The following is a 19,143-nucleotide window of genomic DNA, read 5'->3' on the forward strand; positions in this document are numbered from 1 at the left end:
ACCCAGCAATGTGTGACCTACCCAGGCCTCCAGGTGATTGCAGTATGCTGGAGTTAAATAAGTGCCACCCCATGTGATCTGTGTTCCTGGGCCCAGGAGATTATCTGTCTGCCCTAGAAATTGACCACAGATGATCAAACCAGGAGGTGTTATTCCCTTTAGCAAGTGCAGAGCAAGAATTGTGTGAAAGGGCATGCCATTTTGATAGATGAATTTTAGCCCTCAAGACCTATCACCCCAATGGAAAAATAAGCAGGTGGCTTATGTTTCAGAAAGGATCATGCAGCACCTCCTGAGAGAAATAGATGACAGTGGGACCCTGGACTTACCTGTGAATAACCTGGACTCTAGGAAAAGAGGCCAGGGCTAGCTTCTTGCAGGCCAAGTGTGCCCAAGTGTCTACAAGGCAGCAGCGCACTCCGGCAGTCCCGCAGATATCAAGGCCTTGCTGGGTTCCTAACTGATGGTGACTTCATCCCCTAAAAAAAGGAAATCAATTCCAAACATTGAATGTACTTAAACTTTAGATCCCGTGAGGTCTATCTCAGTGCCAGTTGGGGCCTTGCTACTGAGCAAGCGTGTACATGTTCTTTATATTATGTTTTAGGAGCGATGGTGAGAATCACAGTGAGGGGAGACAATTGCCCCCCTGTCCTGCCTCTGCTTCTCTGGAGCAACATCGCGAGGACACCTAATGCTGGTCTGGCTGTGCAGGGGCTTTATAAGCACTCACTTAAGCTACTGCCCTTCCTCATTATCACTTTTCTCTTTCCCACCAAGATCCTTCTTTCAGGGGACTCTGGAGGGAAAGCGGTTTGCTCATCTAGGAAAATGTGTGCTCTCCTGCTAAGGGCCCTTCCTCCCAGTGAGTCCCTTTGTCGCGCTGCTCCTTGAAGCACCTCCCACGTCTGTCCTTCCTGCATTCAGGTGAATTCTTGGCCTGGCAGATTTCAAATGCAAACTGTGCCTCCTAGCCATGATCTCTTAGCCAGACAATAGGTAGCCTTTTGAAACTCTAGCATGGATTCTCCCCTCACATTTCCTTTCCCCAAAGGTAGTGTTTCTGGTGTTCTTTTAGCTTCTCTATTCTGAACGTTTCCAAATACTAACAAAGCCACCATACTTTGGGGAGAGGGCTTACCTTGTCCAGAAGGCCTCGCCAGGCTGAGGACAGCCAGGGGAGATATCCAGCCAGCTTGGAGTTGGGAGGCAGGAGGTGAGGGACTGTTCCGGGCCCTGCCAGTCACTTGCTGTGTGGTCCCAGATTTGTCAGGTGTCATCACTGGGCTTGGGGGAAGCTGTCTAGAACAAGTGGGCTGTTAACTTAGAGAATCTAGAAAACTTTTATCAAGAAACCCTGACTGAGGTATCGGATGCTACCTGCTCAAGTCAGAGACCCACTATTGCCGGGCAGGAGTGTGATTAAAAAATAATGAAAAGCCAGTGAGAGAGAAGTCTAGAGCTGAGAGCACCTGGGAGACGGGGAAGCCACGTGGGGACAGGTCAGGGTGACACGAAAGCGGCCAGGGTACAGGGGCTGGCTCTATGGGTGTTGGCCTGTGGCAGCACTAGAAACAGGCTGGGGACTGGGACGTTGGGCTCTGGGACACGAGGAGACACGAAGATGGGCAGCATACACGTGGCCAACAGATGTGGCCCCAGGGCATTTGCTGAGTATGCTGGTTGAGCAAAATTTCGGATCTTGGCTGCCTTGTATTCTTAGCACCTGTAATTTTACATTAAGCATCTTCATAGCAGTCAGCCAGCAGTCCAGATCGTGAACTTAGCCAGCTCCTGCCACATGATCCAAGTTCAAGGTACCCTGTTGGCAGCCTCCAGGTCGCATTGGTGGTCTGCCCTGGCAAGGTGTGACAGTCAATGCCAGTTACCATCGGGTCTCCATGTGTCACTAAATCACCCGTACGTCCACTCTCTCCTTTTGCTCATTGCCTGGCCTCTGGCTGCTAAAGCCCCTGATCTTGCCCTTTACCTGTTTTTATACTAACTTTGAACACGTTTGAGCTTCTTTTTTTTTTTTTAAATGCTGCCATTTTTCAGTTTTCATAATGGTCATTTTGGGACCACATTTGCTCTGCACTTAGCATATCTTCAAGTCTTCACTGAAATATATTCAGTGATGCTATCAATTTTGTACACACGATAGTAATTTCTCATTAATTCTTTCCCAAAGAAACAAAAGGATCCAAGGGTGAGACTTCAGGACCGTTGACTATGAAGAACACTCACTTGCTCTTCGTGTAGCATTCCGCGGTGCCAGGGTTCTCCAAGTGTGGTCCCGGCCAGCAACAGCAGCATCACCTGGGAACTTCATAGAAATACAGATTCTCAGGCCCACCCAGCCCTGCTGGATCAGAAACTCTAGGGATGGATCCCGCATCAGTGTTTTCACAGCCCTCCTGGTGAGGCGGATGCACGTTTATGTTGAAGAAGCACTGCCTTTATGAAGCAGAGGGTTCAGTTGGTGAGCCATGGGGCCAAGCCTTTGCCTCCAGGAGGTCTGCTGTTCAGCCGGCTCTGCCCCGTGCCCTGCCCCGGTTGGAGTGGGGTGTAAGGAGGGAGGAAAGAGTGCAATCACCTTGGCCTGGGTTATCTGGCTGTAGAACCCTTCACAGCTTGAGGCACCAGTACCTAGTGCAGGGTACAGGGCAGTGGGGAAGACCCATTTCTTGTTCTGGAATTCTTCACTTTAGGGGAGAAATGTGGAGAGGAATTTTAGCAATTTAGCTAGCAAATAATTAAACACACCAGTGTTTACCATAACATAAACTTAGGTATGTTATTTTGCAGACCACAAAAGTCTCGTGCATTTTTTTTTTTTTTTAAGGAAAAACAGGAGTTCACAACCTTTTCCCACTTTTTATGAACTGATGTGGGCTGTGCTGCCCCGAGCCACCCAGAGTCAGGGCGACCCTCCTCTGCCCTCAGACAGGCCTCGTTGAAAAAATCTGAGCAGCAAGGTATCTTCTTGGGCTAAATCCCCCTAACTGAGAACTAGGGTTCTCATTCCCAGCCATGCCTGAGTGAGCTCTGGGCTTCCCGACCTCAGCAGAAAAGTCACTGTGGTCTCTGCTGTGTCTTCTTAGACTGTTGGCTGTTCCAACTGAGATAGAACCAAGGACCCACGCAGCTCCGAGGGGATCATGGATTGTGTGAAATTATGGCCACAACAGAACGTGTGGGAGCCGGCTTCCCTCCCTCCCGTCAGCCCTGCCTCAGGCAGCTCTGGAAGGGGCCGGCTCAGGCCTCAGTGTGAGTTCCAGGCACTTGGGCCTTCGCAGGCCCCTCCTCCATAACAAATACTAAAACCTGTATTTGATGACTCTGTGGGTGTAAAGACAAATGTAATACTAGCTGGATCGTATTCTTTTTTGTCTTCTGATTTTAAAATAAATTAAAACATTTGCTTGGGCCTCTGGAGGTATCATGGGCCCCCATGCGCCAGCCTGCTGGGCCTCATGGAGAAGTCAGCCCTGCAGGGTGTGTCTCTGAGTCCTATACCCAGAATAACCCAGCGCTCTGCTTATTTAGAAAATCGGCTGTGATGGAATCATTGGGTCTGCGGCCAAAGAAGACCGGTGTGGGGTCTGCAGCGGAGACGGCAAGACCTGCCGCGTGGTGAAGGGTGACTTCAGCCACTCTCGGGGCACAGGTGAGCTCAGGGCCCGAGGAAAGGTGACCTGGGCCACGCCTGGTGGATGGGTGAGTGTGGGCCCCAAGGTGTTGCTGCAGCTACTGGACCTCCTACAAGTGTGGTATATTTTACTGCCACAAAGCCAATCTTTTTGTGTATTATGTTGCCCAAAAGCCAACGATCACGTGCCTTCCCTGCATCTCACATTTAAGGAGTAGTTAATAGTAGATGGGGCACCCAGCACCACAGTCTTAGGATTTCTGAAAGGCAGAGAAGGACATTTTAGCCAGAATGACATCTTTAGGTTCTTAGACACGAACAATCTGCCTGTGGCCCTCCGGGTTCGGCCCCGAGGTCCATTCTCACGCAGTAGCTGCCCTGCCCCACCAGCCCCACCCCTCAGCATGTGCCAGCCCATCATCTGTCCGGCACACAGAGGCGGTGATGAAGACACTTTGTCACATCGTTTTTACATATGGATGGAAGAGGTTTTCTCTCTTTCTGAGTTTTCCGTCAGTAAGAGTAGAATAGCGTTTACGCACATCCCTAAAACGTGCATGAAGCCTCATGTTCCGGGATGTCTGTGATGCATCCACCAGCTGAGGCTGCAGAGTCACTGCATCTCCGGTGTCCCAGATGCAGACCTCCTCCAACTCTGGGTATGGAGAGGTCGGCGGGGTTCAGCTGATGGACCTCACAGTCTTTCCACTGGAACCATCCTCACAGCTGTGAGCTGCTTCGCCCAGAGGTGGGAGAGCATTTCTGATTTCCCGTCCTGGTGGCTACCTGCTTATGTCCAGGGAAGTACCTGCTTGATACTCAATGAGGGGAGCGTGAGGCGGGCAAGTCACCCGGAGGGTGAGTGTCCCCTCACCCGACATCACCAAGAGTGATGTCACCAGCATAACTTCTTGAGTGGAGCTGAGCTGAAAAGCTTCTGTTCTAATTCCCACAACTGCTTTGGAGAGAAGTGTTTCAGTCCAATTCCACCCAACAAGGGGATAGAATCACAGTTGTTCCTCCCTGTCCCACAGAGTGGACCTCTAGGAAAGGCAGAGAGGAGAAGTTTGTGCACATCCCCCTTTTCTCTATTTGGACAGAAGACCTGGTCTGGAGGAAACATTCCTTCTAGATACTTCGTGGAAAGGGCGGCCTATTGCACAGATGCTTTGCAGGATCCTGTGAAAGCAAAACCAGGGGCAAGTGCAAATATAAAATGACATTAAAAATTACACTTCAGGCCCAGTAAGGGCTGGTTTCAGGACTTAAAGATAGGTGCCCAGGCTGTGGAACAGGAAGCTTGAGTGAGAACCTGTGCCTGCTGCCCGGCTCCCAAGGAAAGCTAAAGGAGCTGATGTTGGAACAAATCGGTGTGGGGGAGGTACCCTCCAAAGTTGCACCATCCAGGAAAGTAACCACAGGCCATTGGCATTGATTCAAATTTTAAATATAATTGGTTAAAATTAAACAAACAAAACTTCAGCCATCAGTCCCGCTAGCCACATTTCAAGTGCCCCGTTGCCACTTGTGACTGGGGGTCCCGTGTTGGATGGTGCAGAGAGAGAACTCTTCCTTATAGAAAGTGCTCATGGACAACACTGCTCTGAACCTTTGGTAACGTCTGCTCTTTGTTTTGTCTGATGCTACTTTCTCTATATGGACCCTAGCTCCAGTTTGCCATGAGACTGACCTTGCCTGCTGCAACTGTGCAGCAAGGACAGTTATTAAGAACGAGACCTCAGCAGCTGGCAAGTGTTTACTATTGATTTTTTTAAAAAAGCAGCATTAGAACCTTTTATGTAAACTGAATGCTGTGCTGAGCTCCGATAAACTGGACTGACTACAATTGCTCCATTCTGTGGAAGGCAGTTCAAGCACAGCCATGCCCACTTCTGCCCCCTGGGCAATTCTGTAGACCATTAAGGAAGGTTCCACCATACACCTTTGTAAACTTCCACTGTATGCCACATAGCAGACAACTTCGAGAGAACCCAGATCAGGGCAAAAGCATTCCTCCAGTGTCTAATCCATTTGTTGGCCTTTGATCTTGGCATGAACACATCCATTCCTCCGATCACAGCAATGTCCTTTTCCTCTGCTCTCTCCCTTCTCCTTCCCACCCTATTCCTGGCCCCAACCATACACAGAAGGGAGATGGGCATGAATGTGCAGGCTTCCTCCTGGGGAGATCAGGCCTCTGGGGCTGTGGCAGCCAGTCCCCCATAGAATGGCAGATGCTGGAATCCTCAGTGGGTAGTGGTCCCCACCCTGACATGCGGCTTAGTGTTCCTTCACAAAAGCATTAGCAAACCTGCAGAGAAAGATAAGCTCAGTTAGCTTCACCCACCTATAAAAGTTCTGTCCTTCTGAAGAGGTGCCAGATGTCACACCTTCATTTTGAAGTCTAAAGCTGTTTTCTCCAAATCCTTGTGGTTGGGGTCTGTGAGCATAAGCTTATGTCAGTGTGGATGCTGTTTATTGAAGATGTCTGTGGAATGCTCGCTCACACGTGGATGAATCACTAGCTAACAAATTTCACCAAACGCTAACCTGTAACCCAGGTCTGGCATTCTGGAATGTATGTACAAGAGATACTGCTCATGGTCACCCAGGTGGCCATTCACCCAGTAAACATTCATTCAGCACTGCTGTATTTTCAGAGCAAGGTGTTGCAGAAATAAAAGTTAACTGTCACTGAATTGGTCACAGTCAAGGGAGGTGCTCAGCAGGGGTGCTGTGGGGCCCCAAGTTCTGGTGGGGCTCCTCACCCAGCCCTGTGGGCAGATGACAGTGACCCCCAAGCCCTAAAGGACAAGTAGGAATTAACTGACAGTGGAGGTGGGGGAAAGACATTTCAGGCTGAAGGAAAAACCCAGCTTAGAAACAGCATAAAGCGCCCGGGTCATGTAACATCTAGGTGACTCCAAGTGCAGCCGGATGGATTCAGAATCCTGTCAGTTTAGATAGGAAGGTAACTTTCATCTCTGCCCAGCTCCAAAGACTGGGAAGAGGAGGAATGCCTTATCACCCTGAGGGTGAATATCAAAGAAAATACCATACCAGAAAGATAAAGAGGAATCAAATGCAGGATTTGTGGCCAATTATATATGTGCCCTGACCCTTGCCTGAACTCTTCTGGGTCCTTAACCCAAGTACTTGAGCCAGCCGAGGACCCAGAGCAGACCCACACAGGGACAGTGTCCACGCCCCCAGGGTGTCCTTGAGAGGTCCCAGTGTAGCATCCTGAGTGAGGTTGTTTATTGCCCTCTGGCCTGTTGCCTCCCGACTTTGAACAGATGAGGTCCTGGGCCACTCATCTCTAGGAGGAATCAACTTGAATTGGCCATCATATTACTTTTCTGATGGATGGGCTTCAAAATGCCCAAGGCTTTGGCTGAGTTGAAACAGCTGGACTTTTTAAAATTTAGTAACTTGAAAGTTCTTCATAGGATGCTTTTGTTTCATTAAGGTGTCATTTTCACATTATTTCATGCTGCTCCTTGACACTAGAAGGGTGACTGGTGTCCATAGACACCCAGTCCAGAACATACCTGGACTGAAGTCCCCACCGAGAACCGGCCATGATGCCCCGTGGGCTCTGAATCCTTTGCACTTTTTTCTCAAAGAGAACCTTCTCAAACAATAAATTCTTAAAAGGGAGAGTGATGTGATCTATCCCTATTGAACACATGTCACACATTTGTTCAATAATTAGCTTTAGAACCTCTGCCTTGTGCCACGTTCTGTGCTCCAGTCTCTAGGTATGGGGTGTGGAGGTTCCATGGGGAAATTTACCACTGTGTGATGGTGACACAGGACTCTTCTCTGCACTGACTACGAACTACAGTATCAGTTCCTGCAATGTGCATGTCAACCAATTACAATGTATTTCTTTTTCTCAGTCAAGAATAACCTTTGTACCAAGGTGTCCACGTGTGTGATGGCAAAGGCTGTTCCCAGGTGTTTCTCATGTAAGATGTTTGGCTATTCTGTGCAGAACTAGTGGTGACATGCCTGGTGTGGGGCTTTTACCTCACGTACGTGCCTGATTGTTTGCTGAGTAGAGTCAGTGGGAGTGAGTCATGCATGAAGCCACGGATAAATACTGAGGCCATTTATCGCTCATGTGTAATTGATGTTTAAGACTGATTACCAAAAAGAAAAAATATAGAATAAAACCAGTTTTAAGGCTGTGAAAGATAAAGAGTCATGGGATTAGGGGCCATACAGAAACACATGTTAGTGTGCCAGGGATACATCTTCATTCTCCTCAGCCCCACCTGGCACTGCGGCAGAAAATGCTAAGATATGCCAGAGAATTTAGCTACAGATGGTGCTTTCTTCCATAAGGAAGTTTCCATATTACAGGGTTGGGCTTCCCAAAGGGCAGAGGGCACTTGGTAAGACCCTCCTGGTCTTCGTGCTGGAGATAAAAACCATGGCCTTGCTTTGGCCCACCTGCAATGACCTCACATTCTGAGAACTGAACCAGAATATTAGTCTAGACTCCTGGGTTTCCTGAATCCTTTTCCACTGGAACCAGAACAACCTTTAGGGATAAACATAAAGACAGCAATACTCTCATAAACAACTTCCGTAAAAAGAGAAAACGAGAAACTTATACAAATCCTCCAACAAGCATTTTTAAAGACTATTACCAGAAAAAAAAGAAATTTGAGGGGTTTTTTTGTATGTGTTTGATACAACCATTTGAAAGTGTCCCAGTCCTCATAGCCAGGATGTTACCTGTGTTCCATCATGGTACCTTACCAGCTCAACGGTTTTCTTCCAGGTAAAGTTATTGCTGCTGAACCTGAAACAAGGGAAAAATATGATCTAAATCATCTACTTGTGAAATTCAGACAAAATGTATTTTGCAGGGAAATATAGCCTGATGATATTAATGTTTCAGAACATTGGAGGCAGGTTTAAGGTCAACATTACTTTGAAGTTCCTTCTGACTACTTGTCCTTATGGCAAAAATTACGTGTTCTCCTAGAATAATGGCAACAGTATTGAATTTTATCCTTGGCTTCCTCATGACCCCAAATCATGTCCCTCTAACTGGATTTCTCCTGCTTGATGGCAGAGACTAGAATGAAAAGTCATTCCAAAGATAGTCTTGCTATTTTACCTAAAGTATGACTCTATCTTGTGAATTCTTAGAGTAAATCCCCCCTTTAATTATATTTCATGCCCAGTCAACATGGTGATGTCTGGCATCTGCTTAGGGGGACATCTGGTATGAGGGATGACAAGGTGCTTTGGGACTTGGTGATAGGGCTCTTTCCCTTGCTGGTCACTCTTCACAACAACCTCAGGGTGGACTCTGAGCTCTGGGTAGGGTAGGGGCCATCAGAAAGAGGACAGTGAGTGAGAGATGGTTTCTTTGGTTTGAGGACAGAGGCCCCGCATTTCATTTCAGGGATATTCTCTTTCATTACTTCCCTCCATATCTTGAGCAGAGAGGCTCATCTTAGAAAGAAAGGTTAGCAGAGCCCAGGCACAAGAATGACCTGACCCATTGTTCAGGGTTCACCTGAGGATGTGCCGTACCTGAGCTGTGTGTCTAACCTGAGCTCTTTACTGTTCGTCTGCCTCTGCCCCAGAGGGTATATGAGAAAGGAGAGGAAACCGGTGCCTTTTCAGTGTTGCTACTTGTGCCAAATTTAAGCTTAAAAATAGGCATGGTGAGTGTGCACTGGTTGCAGATGCCCCTTGCTGTGGAATGTGGAAAATTAACTAATTTGGACCCTGGCAAACATGTCTGTCGCCTTAGATTCTGCAGCCTGGTGATGCTAACACCAAGGTTTGTTAGTCACAAAATAGGAAAAGTCCTTGTAACAGCAGTAGCTCTCAGAGAATAATTCAGCTCCCCAAGCAGATCCTGTTCCCAGGTGAGTTTTGTGCTTTAAGTGGAGATTCCTCCAAAAAAGGTTTTAATCACCACTGACCTCGGACAATTTTGTCTTTGTTTTTGGTAATTCACAATCCTGTATGCCTGGAATCCAATAATTCTTCAAACTCCCCCAGAAGAAATGGATTTCTCTAAGAGAAATTTATGGTACAAAATCCAGTGCTGTGATTCTCAAAGACTTTTTTTGTGGCCACCCTTTTTAAGTAGAGAAGCATTCCTGGAGCAAAAACTATTTTAAATCAAAAAACCTTGCCTCACACTATAAGGACCAGACAGTGGAGGGGCTGTGTGGACAAGTCATTGCTGCTGCTTCCTCTAAGTCAGAGGTGGTTGGAAGGGATTCCTTGGAGGACCGCACTCCCATCTGGTTCAAGAATTCGTCCTGCCTGGGAATCAGGATGGATCAGGGCACAAGAAGTAAACAACTCGAACCGGACTATGTTGCCACCTGTGAAGTCTTCAAGTAGAACATTTATTTGTAAGTGTCCGAGGCTGGATCTGTAGTAACTATGCCAAAACATTTGCTATCAAGACTAAAGGACCCCTCTAAACTTTCCATCCAGAAAGTTGGAAAGTTGAACTTTCCAACTTTCCAAAGTTGGCTGGTTGAACACAGGTGTTTATCTCCTTGGCTTCTCAAGATCACCTTAAAATGAATGAACAGGAACTTTTTAAAAGACCTAGGGAGAATAAGGACACCTCAAGTGGATGTTCATATGTGTTTGAATCAGAATAAATAGACTTGGTTTTGCTTTAGTAAACAAGCAAACAAACAAAACACAATGTAAATGCCCCCCAAATCAGTGGCTTAACACAAAAGTTCATTTCTTGCTCATGCTGCATGTCCAGCATGGGTTGGCAGGAGGCTCTGCATACCATAACCACTCATGGTCCTGGGCTGACAGAGATTTTATTGTCCACACACTGCCACAGTCACCTTGGCAGGAAAAGGGGAGCACGGCAAATCAGGTGCTGGTGCTCTTAAAGCTTCTATGTACACATCACTTTCACACACATTTTAAGGGTCAAAGTAAGTTACATGGTCACACAAGTTTAAGAGGGCAAGGAAATGCATTCCTACCATGATTCCAGAGAGAGACCTGGAAATATTTGGTGGCCAGCATCATGACACATCACCTATAGCAAACTTTTCTGCATTCTGGTATTTCGGTTGCCAACACATAACAAGACTCCCTGCCCCCTAACTGAAAGCCAGTCCTGACCATCAGCAAACACCACCCATATACAATAGTCCCCCGTTATCCCTGGGGGATAACTTCCAATGTCCCCAATGGATGACTGAAAGCATAGATAGTACGGAGCCCTATATATACTATGCTTTTTTCCTACAAATACGTACCTGTGATAAAGTTTAATTTATAAATTAAGCACAGTGAGAGATTAACAATAACTAATAATTAAATAGAACAATTATAACAATATACTGTAATAAAATTTATTTAAATGTGGTCTTTCTCAGTCTCAAAATATGGTACAAATTTAATGCCTTTTCCATCTTAACTAAGCACTTATCACACACCATGGCCATAACTTGTGCGGTTTGAGGTGCAACAGCAAAACTAGCACAAATTTCTTTTTCCTTCTTCACAATTTTATAAATGGGACATTCATTCTTACCATAGATCTTAGCAGCCTCAGCATATAATTTTTTTTTCCTTTCTTTATTAAGTATAGAACTTTCACATTTTCACTTAAAGAAGAACTTTACAGCTTCTCTTTGGCACATCCAAGTTGCCAGCATCATTCCTCTGGCGCTTTGGGGCTGTCATTAAGTAAAATAAGGGTCACTTGAACACAAGCCCTGTGATACCACAACAGTCAATCTGATAGCTGGGATGGCTACTAAGTGACTAACAGGCAGGATATGGTTGACAAAGGGGTGATACATGTTCTGGCCAGGACGGAGTGGGACTGCGTGAGATTTCATCACGTTAGTAAAATGGCATGCAATTTTAAACTTATGAATTGTTTATTTCTAGAATTTTCCATTTAATATTTTTGGACTGTAGTTAACTACAGGTAACTAAATCCACAGAAAGCTAAACTGCAGATAAGGGGGCTACTGTATATAGTGACAACCTATCTGTGGCATCCTTCTTGAAAGAGTCTGCAACACAAATGGGAAAGACCATGATAACTGAAAAGATGACCCATGGGAAAATCAAGATAACTCAAATAATAGAAGTTCAAAATCTCTAATAACTATTCTTAGATTTGAGAAGTGATTTTATGCATGAAGCCAATACAGAATGTCATGAGAAGATGCAATCAGAAAACAAAAAGGAGATCTCAAATATTAAAACTGACTATCATATTAAAACCTTGTAATAAAAGGCACCATAAACAAATGACAAATGACAGACAGAAAAAAAAATACGTGCAACAAGTTTAGTGAGTAAAGAGTTTGACTCTAAAATGTATTAAATGCATATTAATAGATATTAAAATATATTTTCAAGACTCCTGCTTATCAATTAAAGCAAAAAGCCAGTAGAAAAATGGGCAACACTTATGAGCAAGACAGTTAACTGAAGAGTGAATGCTAACGACCAATAAATATGTGCTAAGATGCACGGCCACACTGATAATGAGGGAAAGACAAATTAATGTTTATGATGTAACAATTTTTCACGTCTTGAACTAGCAAATATCCAGAGGATTGATAATATCAAGTACTAAGAAGTCTGTGAATAAACATGTATTTTCCTGTGGTATTGGCTGACTTCTATATTAGTTAGGCCATTATGGAGGGCGATTTAGATGTACGCTTAACATTTAAACTGTATGTGTGTTTGACCCAGCAATTCTCACAGCTGGCCTGGTATGACATTGTTTATATGCACAAGAAGACATGTGCAGAGCTGTTCATTGCAGTATTATTTTTAACACCTTTGTAGAGATATAATTCACACATCATAAAATTCATCCATTTAAAGTGTGCAATTCAAGGGGATTTAGTACATGCACAGAGTTTTGCAGCCATGACCACGATCATCCCAGAAAGAAACCCCACACCCATTAGCAGTCATTCCCCATCTCCCTCCTACCCCAGCCCTAGGCAGCTACTTTCTCTGTCCATCTATTTGTCTATTCTGGACACTTCATATAAGTGGCATCGTATAATACGTGGTTCTTTGTGACTGGCTTTTGTAACTTAGCATAGTATTTTCAAGGTTCTTCCTTGAAACATCTATCAATGTTTCATTCCTTTTTTATTTTTTTGCTGAACAATATTCCATTGTATGGTTATATCATATTTTAAAAATACATTCAATAGTTGATGGACATTTGAGTTGTTTCTACTTTTTTGGTTAGAATGAATAATGCTGACATAAACATTTGTGTATAAGTTTTTGCATGGACATATTTTTTATTCTTCTTGGGTATATACATAGGAGTGGAATTGGTAGGTCATATGGTAATGCTATTTTTGAGGAACTACCAAACTCTTCTCCAATATGCCTGCACCATTTTACATTCCTACTAGCAATAAGTGAGGGTTCCAAATTCTCCACATCCTCTCCAGCACTTCTTATTGTTTATAATTTTTGTTATAGGCATCCTAGTGGGTGTGAAGTGGTATCACATTATGGTTTTGATTTGTATTTCCCTAATGGCTAATGATGTTGAGCATCTTTTCATGTGCTTCTGGCCATTCATATACCTTCTTTGGAGAAATGTCTATTAAAATCCATTACCCATTTTAAAATTGGATTGTCACTTTATTATTGAGTTGTAAGTTTTCTTTATATACTCTGGACGCAGTTCTTTCATCAAAATGATTTGCAGATATTTTCTCCCAGTGTATGAGTTTGCCTTTTCACTTTCTTGATGGTGTCCTTTGAAGCACAAAGTTTAAAATTTTGGTATGATCCACTTTATTTTTTTTTCCTTCTGTTGCTTGTGCTTTTGCTATCTAAGAAAACATTGCCTAATCCAAGGTTACAAAGATTTACTCCTATGTTTCCTACTAAGAGTTTTATAGTTTCACTCTATAGATTCAGGTCCATGGTCTATTTTAGATTAGGTTTTTTTGTATGGTTTGAGGTAAGAGTGTGCCTTCATTCCTTTGTATGTAGATATACAGTTATCCCAACACTGTTGAAAAGATTATCCTTTCTCCATTGAATATTCTTGACATCTTTGTTTTAAAAAATCAATATGGGACTTATTTCTAGACTCTCAATTATATTTCATTGATAGAAATATCTGTCCTTATGCTAGTACCACATTGTCTTGATGATTGGAGCTGGCTAGAAAACTTTGAAAGCAAGAATTGTCACTTCTCCAACTTTGTTCTTTTTAAATATTGTTTTGGCTATTCTGGGTCCCTTGCATTTCAATATGAATTTGAGGATCACCTTGTCATTTTGGGCAAAACAAACTGGAATTTTAGTAAGGATTGTTTTGAATCTGTAAATCAGTTTTGAAGTATTCCCATCTTAACAATATTAAGTCTTTTGATCCATGAACATGGATGTCGTTCCATTTGTTTAGATTTTCTTTAATATCTTTCAACAGTGTTTTTGCAGTCTTTGGTGTAGAAATCTTGCACATCTTTTGTTAAATTTATTCCTAAGTGTTTTATTATTTTTGATGTTATTTAAGTCTAATTGTTTTCTTAATTTTATTTGGAAATGTTTACCCCTAATGTATAGAAATGCAGTTGATTTTTGTAAATTGATCTTATATCCTGCAACCATTCTGAACCTGTTCTAACAGATTTTAGTGGCTTCCCTAGTATTTTTCTATGTATAAGATCTTGACATCTGCAGATTGAGATAATTTTACATCTTCCTTTCCAATTTGGGTGCCTTTTAAAAATTTTTTTCTTGCCTAATTGACATAGAGAGAGCTTCCAGTACAATGTTGAGTAGAGATAGCAAGAGTGAACATCCTTTCCTTCTTCCTGATTTTAGGGGGAAAGCATTTTTTTACCATTAAGTTTGATATTAGCTGTGGGGTTTTTGTAAATGCTCTTTATCAGGCTGAGAAAGTTTCCTTTTATTCATAGTTTGTTGAGTATTTTTATCATGGAAGAGTATTAAATTTTGCCAAATGCTTTCTCTGCATCCACTGAAGTGACCAGGTGGGTTTTGTCCTTTTTTGAATAAATTACATTGATTGGTTTTTATATGTTAAACCAACCTTGAATTCCTGGGATAAATTATATTTAATCATGGTGTGTAACCTTTTTTTATGTTGTTGGAATAGGTTGCTGGTATTTAATTGAGGGGTTTTGTGTGCCTGTTCATACACGATACAACATTGTTTCCAAAAGTGACAATTTTGAAACAACCTAAATGTTCTGGATGACAATTTTGAAATAACCTAAATTAGTAGGGGCATAGTTACATAAACTACATAGCAATTTAAATGAAAAATAAGGAGAGCTATACATACTCACATGGAGAGCTTTCCAAGACACATCATGCTTTTTTAAAAAAATGTAGTATAATACAATAGTCATAAATGTTATTCCTAACAGTTATATAAAATATAGACAAATAAAAAATATACCATGTGATATTTTCATATTTATATTTGTGTAGATATTTGGATAAATAGTAAAATATCTGAATGAATATATACCAAACTAATAGTAGCAGTTCCCACAGGGGAGGGGAGTGGGATTAAGGGGACTTGAGATTTACCTGTATTATTAAAATTTTGATAATGGGAATATACACATGTATATTTCTGTAAATTTAAAATACGTAAACGTTTACAAACATAAAAATTAACTCACTGATACACACAAACCCATGTCCTAACAAATTTCACTGTAAACTAAGGGAAAGTTCTGTTAGCCCACAACACTGTCCTGTTCTTCCCACACAGACGTAGAGGAAGCTGGTACAATTAGAACCTGTGCAACTTAAAAATTAGTAATAAATTGAGAAAGAAAATTAGTACAGGATCAACACACATATACTGCAATAGGAAAAGGATAAAAGGGACAAGGAGAACAAATGACTGATGTAAAAAAAAACTCACCAGCAAAATGTTACCAAGGAGAAGAGGAAAATTTTGACCAAACGTTATTGCTATAAATTCGAAAAACTGATTAAATAATACCCTCAATAAAAGAAGAACTCATTGATAAGATATGAGATCTCAAGGAATAAGCAGTGAAGCAACAAAGGGAGATGAAACGTGACTCAGCTGAGGAAAAGTGTAGAAGAAGAAAATGAGTCCATCACAGAAACCAAGTCTGCATGGAAGCAAAGGAAATCTGCACTGCTGAGAACACAATGAGAAGCATGGAGGACAGGACTGAGAAAAATGAGCAAAGCAAAATGGAAACAAAGAATCAGAAGGATAAGAGATTAAATGAGCACTGTGGAAAAAAAGGGGGGTCAAACATAAATAATTTGGTATCCCTGAAAAAAGAACACCAAACAAATTGATTTAAAAATATATATATATACATTTAAGTCTAATAATAATAATATAGCTTTGTGTCCCAGGAAAAAGTTACAGAAAACTATGAATAGCCTAATAGTTATTAGATTTTACAGTTAAGAATCTTTTGAGTATCTGATCCAAATTTTAGGTAAGCTAATAAAGGGAAAACATCGGATTGGCTTCAGACTTTTCCACACTAGCATTCAATGGAACAATTCAAATAATAGCCTCAGAGAAAGAAAGTGTGACTCAAGGATCTTATACCAGCCAAACTGGTATTCAAGTATCAGGATAATGAACAGTATTTTTTTTTTTTTTTACTATATTACAATTCAGAAACTGTAATTTTCTTTGAGCCCATCTCAAAGAGAACAAACTTGAGGCAAGCAGGAATTTATTGGAAAAGCTGGAAAAAAGACACGTAGTGAACATTAAATTAATTTTTAGGACTAAAACTAAAACAACTGCAGGAATTATCTTAGAGACCAAAAGATAAATGTCATAAACTAATACAATGTAAGAATGATTTGGTAAAAGTTGAAGAGGGGTGTAAGAGAGTGGAGGGTGGTATACTTATGCTGATTTCCTCATCTTTTAGTATCCAGAGATTAAAATATTTTACTTACAGCTAAGTCACATAATAGAAATATAAATATAATTAAAAGTTTACAGGAAAACATCAGAATAAAAAAGAAATAACAATGAACTAAAATGTATTGGTGAAGGAAAAACAAGACTGAGATACTGACCCACACACCATGTTAACCATGACAAGTGTGATTACAGTTAAACTGCTCTGAAGTCTTTGTATTGTTTGGGAGAAAAACAATATGATGATCTCAGTAGATGCACTTGATTAACTTCAATACCTCTTCATAACAAAAACTCTTAACATACTAGGGTAAAAGAAAACTTCCCTAACCTGGTAAATGATACCTATCACATTCTCACTGCTGACATCATTTTCAGTGGGAAAACTCTGGAGGCATTTCTACAACATCATGAATAAGACAAGGATGCCACTATCTCATGTGGCATACAACAATGGTTTTGTGAGTTCCAACCAGAATGGTGAAAGAAGAAATCCAAAGCATAAAGATCAGAAAGGAAGAAACAAAACTGTCATACGGGCACATTCCAGTTAGTTACATAGAAACCTAGCCAAAAAATAACAAATTACTGTAAATGATAAGAGTGTTAGAAAGACAACTATAGGATGTATCTTATCAGATCAATCTACTCTCTACTATATCCTTTTATAACTTTTGAATTTTACACCTTGGGCACACATTGCCTAGCAAAACTCTTTAATTATTTTAAAGTTATCCCTGATCTTTTAAAACCATATATAGTATCCTATTGACATAAAATGATGTGTGTATGTTTATATGCATTAAGAGATGCTGAAAAGGCTGGTCATCAAAAATATGGGTAATTTTCTTAGGGCAATGTCATATAGGTTGGTTTTAGTTTTTCCCCTTTTGTGGTTTGAATTATCATGTACTATATTTATAATGAAAATAAAGCCATTTTTACTATGAGAAAATGAGGAAATAAACTCCTCAAAATAGATATTTCCATAATCTCTACATACTTGGGCCCAGAAATCTCTCATTTCTAAAACCCCCCTGCTGATTTTGATGATCACATTTGGGAACCACAGGGGTAGGATTTATCATCTAATTTGGGATCATCATCTAAATCACTGAAGCAAATGCACATTACCTTTGTCTAAAACCCAAATGTAAGCCAAAACAAAATGATTACCAGCCTGCATTTCAGGATCTCACCATTATGTTGGGCTCATTAATTGACACAGTTTCCCAGTTAACCAGGCATCAGCCAGCCCCTGACCTCCTCCCTGGCAGCCTCAATCATTTCCTCCTGAATCTTCACTAACCACCTGCCGTTCTGGGCACATGTGGGGTCAGAGCATGGGCAGAGACCCTGGCCTCTGAGGGACCCCATTATACTTGGAAATACTCAAGGAAATGGACAAAAGTACATACTACAACGGTTGCCGAAACACCCAAATGGCACTGAAAGCAGGAAATGGTACCCAGTATTGAGGAAGTGGTTTTGTCATAGGGCAAGTAGCCTAGCTTCTGCTGTCATCCCATGGGATCAGGGAAAAGTTCAGAGTACAGCAAAGAGCGAAGGAATCCAATAGATGACACGGCCAGGGGCATTCTACACCCGTGCTCTAGGGAGGTGCTCTTCACAAAGAACTTCAGGTTCTTAGTTTGCTAGGGCTGCTGTAACCAAGTACCACAAACTGGGTGGCATAAACAAGGAGACACCTATTGTCTCACAGTTTTGGGGGCTAATAGTCTGAAATCAAGTGATCGGCAAGGTTGGTGCCTTGTGAAGGTGAGGAAGAATCTGTCCCGTGCCTCTCTCCTAGCTTCTGGTGGTTTTCTGGCAGTCTCTGGCTTGGAAGATGCATCATCTCGATCTCTGCTTCATGTTTACATGGCGTTCTCTGTGTGTACATGTCTGTGTCCAGATTTCCTCTTTTTATAAGTACATCAGTCATATTGGATTAGGGGCCCACCCGACGCCAGTATTACCTCATCTTAACTAATTACATCTGTAGCAACCCAATTTCCAAGTAAGGTCACATTCTGAGGTCCTGGGGGTTAGGACTTCATCATATGGATTTGGGGGTGGGAGGACACAGTTCAACTCATAACACATGCAAGTGGTGCTCTCTGGAATTTGGGCAGCCAGGAGATTCTGGCCCTAGCACCCTTCTTGACTGTCTTGATTTCTCAGAGCTCTGCAAACCTGCGGGCTCCAAAATCACCATGGGTGTGCAGCAGTGTGGGTTTTGGTGGGGGGTGCTGCGGGGCCTCTGATGGAGGATAGAGGTCTGGTCGGCTCACCTGTGTGTTATCTGTCACTACAGGTTATATTGAAGCTGCTATCATTCCAGCTGGAGCTCGAAGGATTCGCGTGGTGGAAGATAAACCTGCCCACAGTTTTCTGGGTAAAACAAAAAATGGTTTGACTCATAGTTTATGTTCTGAGCATTGATTTGGACAATCAGGCTGCTAATCTGGTTCAGCAAAATGCTGAAGGGGTGCTCTCAAGCCATTGGTTTTATACTCATATTTTAGGTGTAATGATATAAGTAATCAGCATG

At 42.2% G+C, this 19,143-nt stretch overlaps 1 protein-coding gene across 6 annotated transcripts in view; it reads left to right on the top strand.

The window, feature by feature from the left end:
- Positions 1-19,143, top strand: part of ADAMTS17 (ADAM metallopeptidase with thrombospondin type 1 motif 17) — a 364,535-nt gene that overhangs the window by 259,285 nt on the left and 86,107 nt on the right. For 4 of the 6 annotated variants that reach the window (XM_059058512.2, XM_059058514.2, XM_067029494.1 and 1 more), the window contains 3 exons: positions 3,550-3,670; positions 7,555-7,623; positions 18,907-18,987. In XM_059058512.2, coding sequence (XP_058914495.1) covers positions 3,550-3,670; positions 7,555-7,623; positions 18,907-18,987 — 271 coding nt within the window. The remainder of the gene's footprint in view (positions 1-3,549; positions 3,671-7,554; positions 7,624-18,906; positions 18,988-19,143) is intronic. The other 2 variants (XM_059058515.2, XM_059058516.2) reach the window with 1 other exon arrangement.

The sequence above is a fragment of the Kogia breviceps genome, chromosome 3, assembly GCF_026419965.1.
Source record: "Kogia breviceps isolate mKogBre1 chromosome 3, mKogBre1 haplotype 1, whole genome shotgun sequence".
Classification (NCBI taxonomy): Eukaryota; Metazoa; Chordata; class Mammalia; order Artiodactyla; family Physeteridae; genus Kogia; species Kogia breviceps.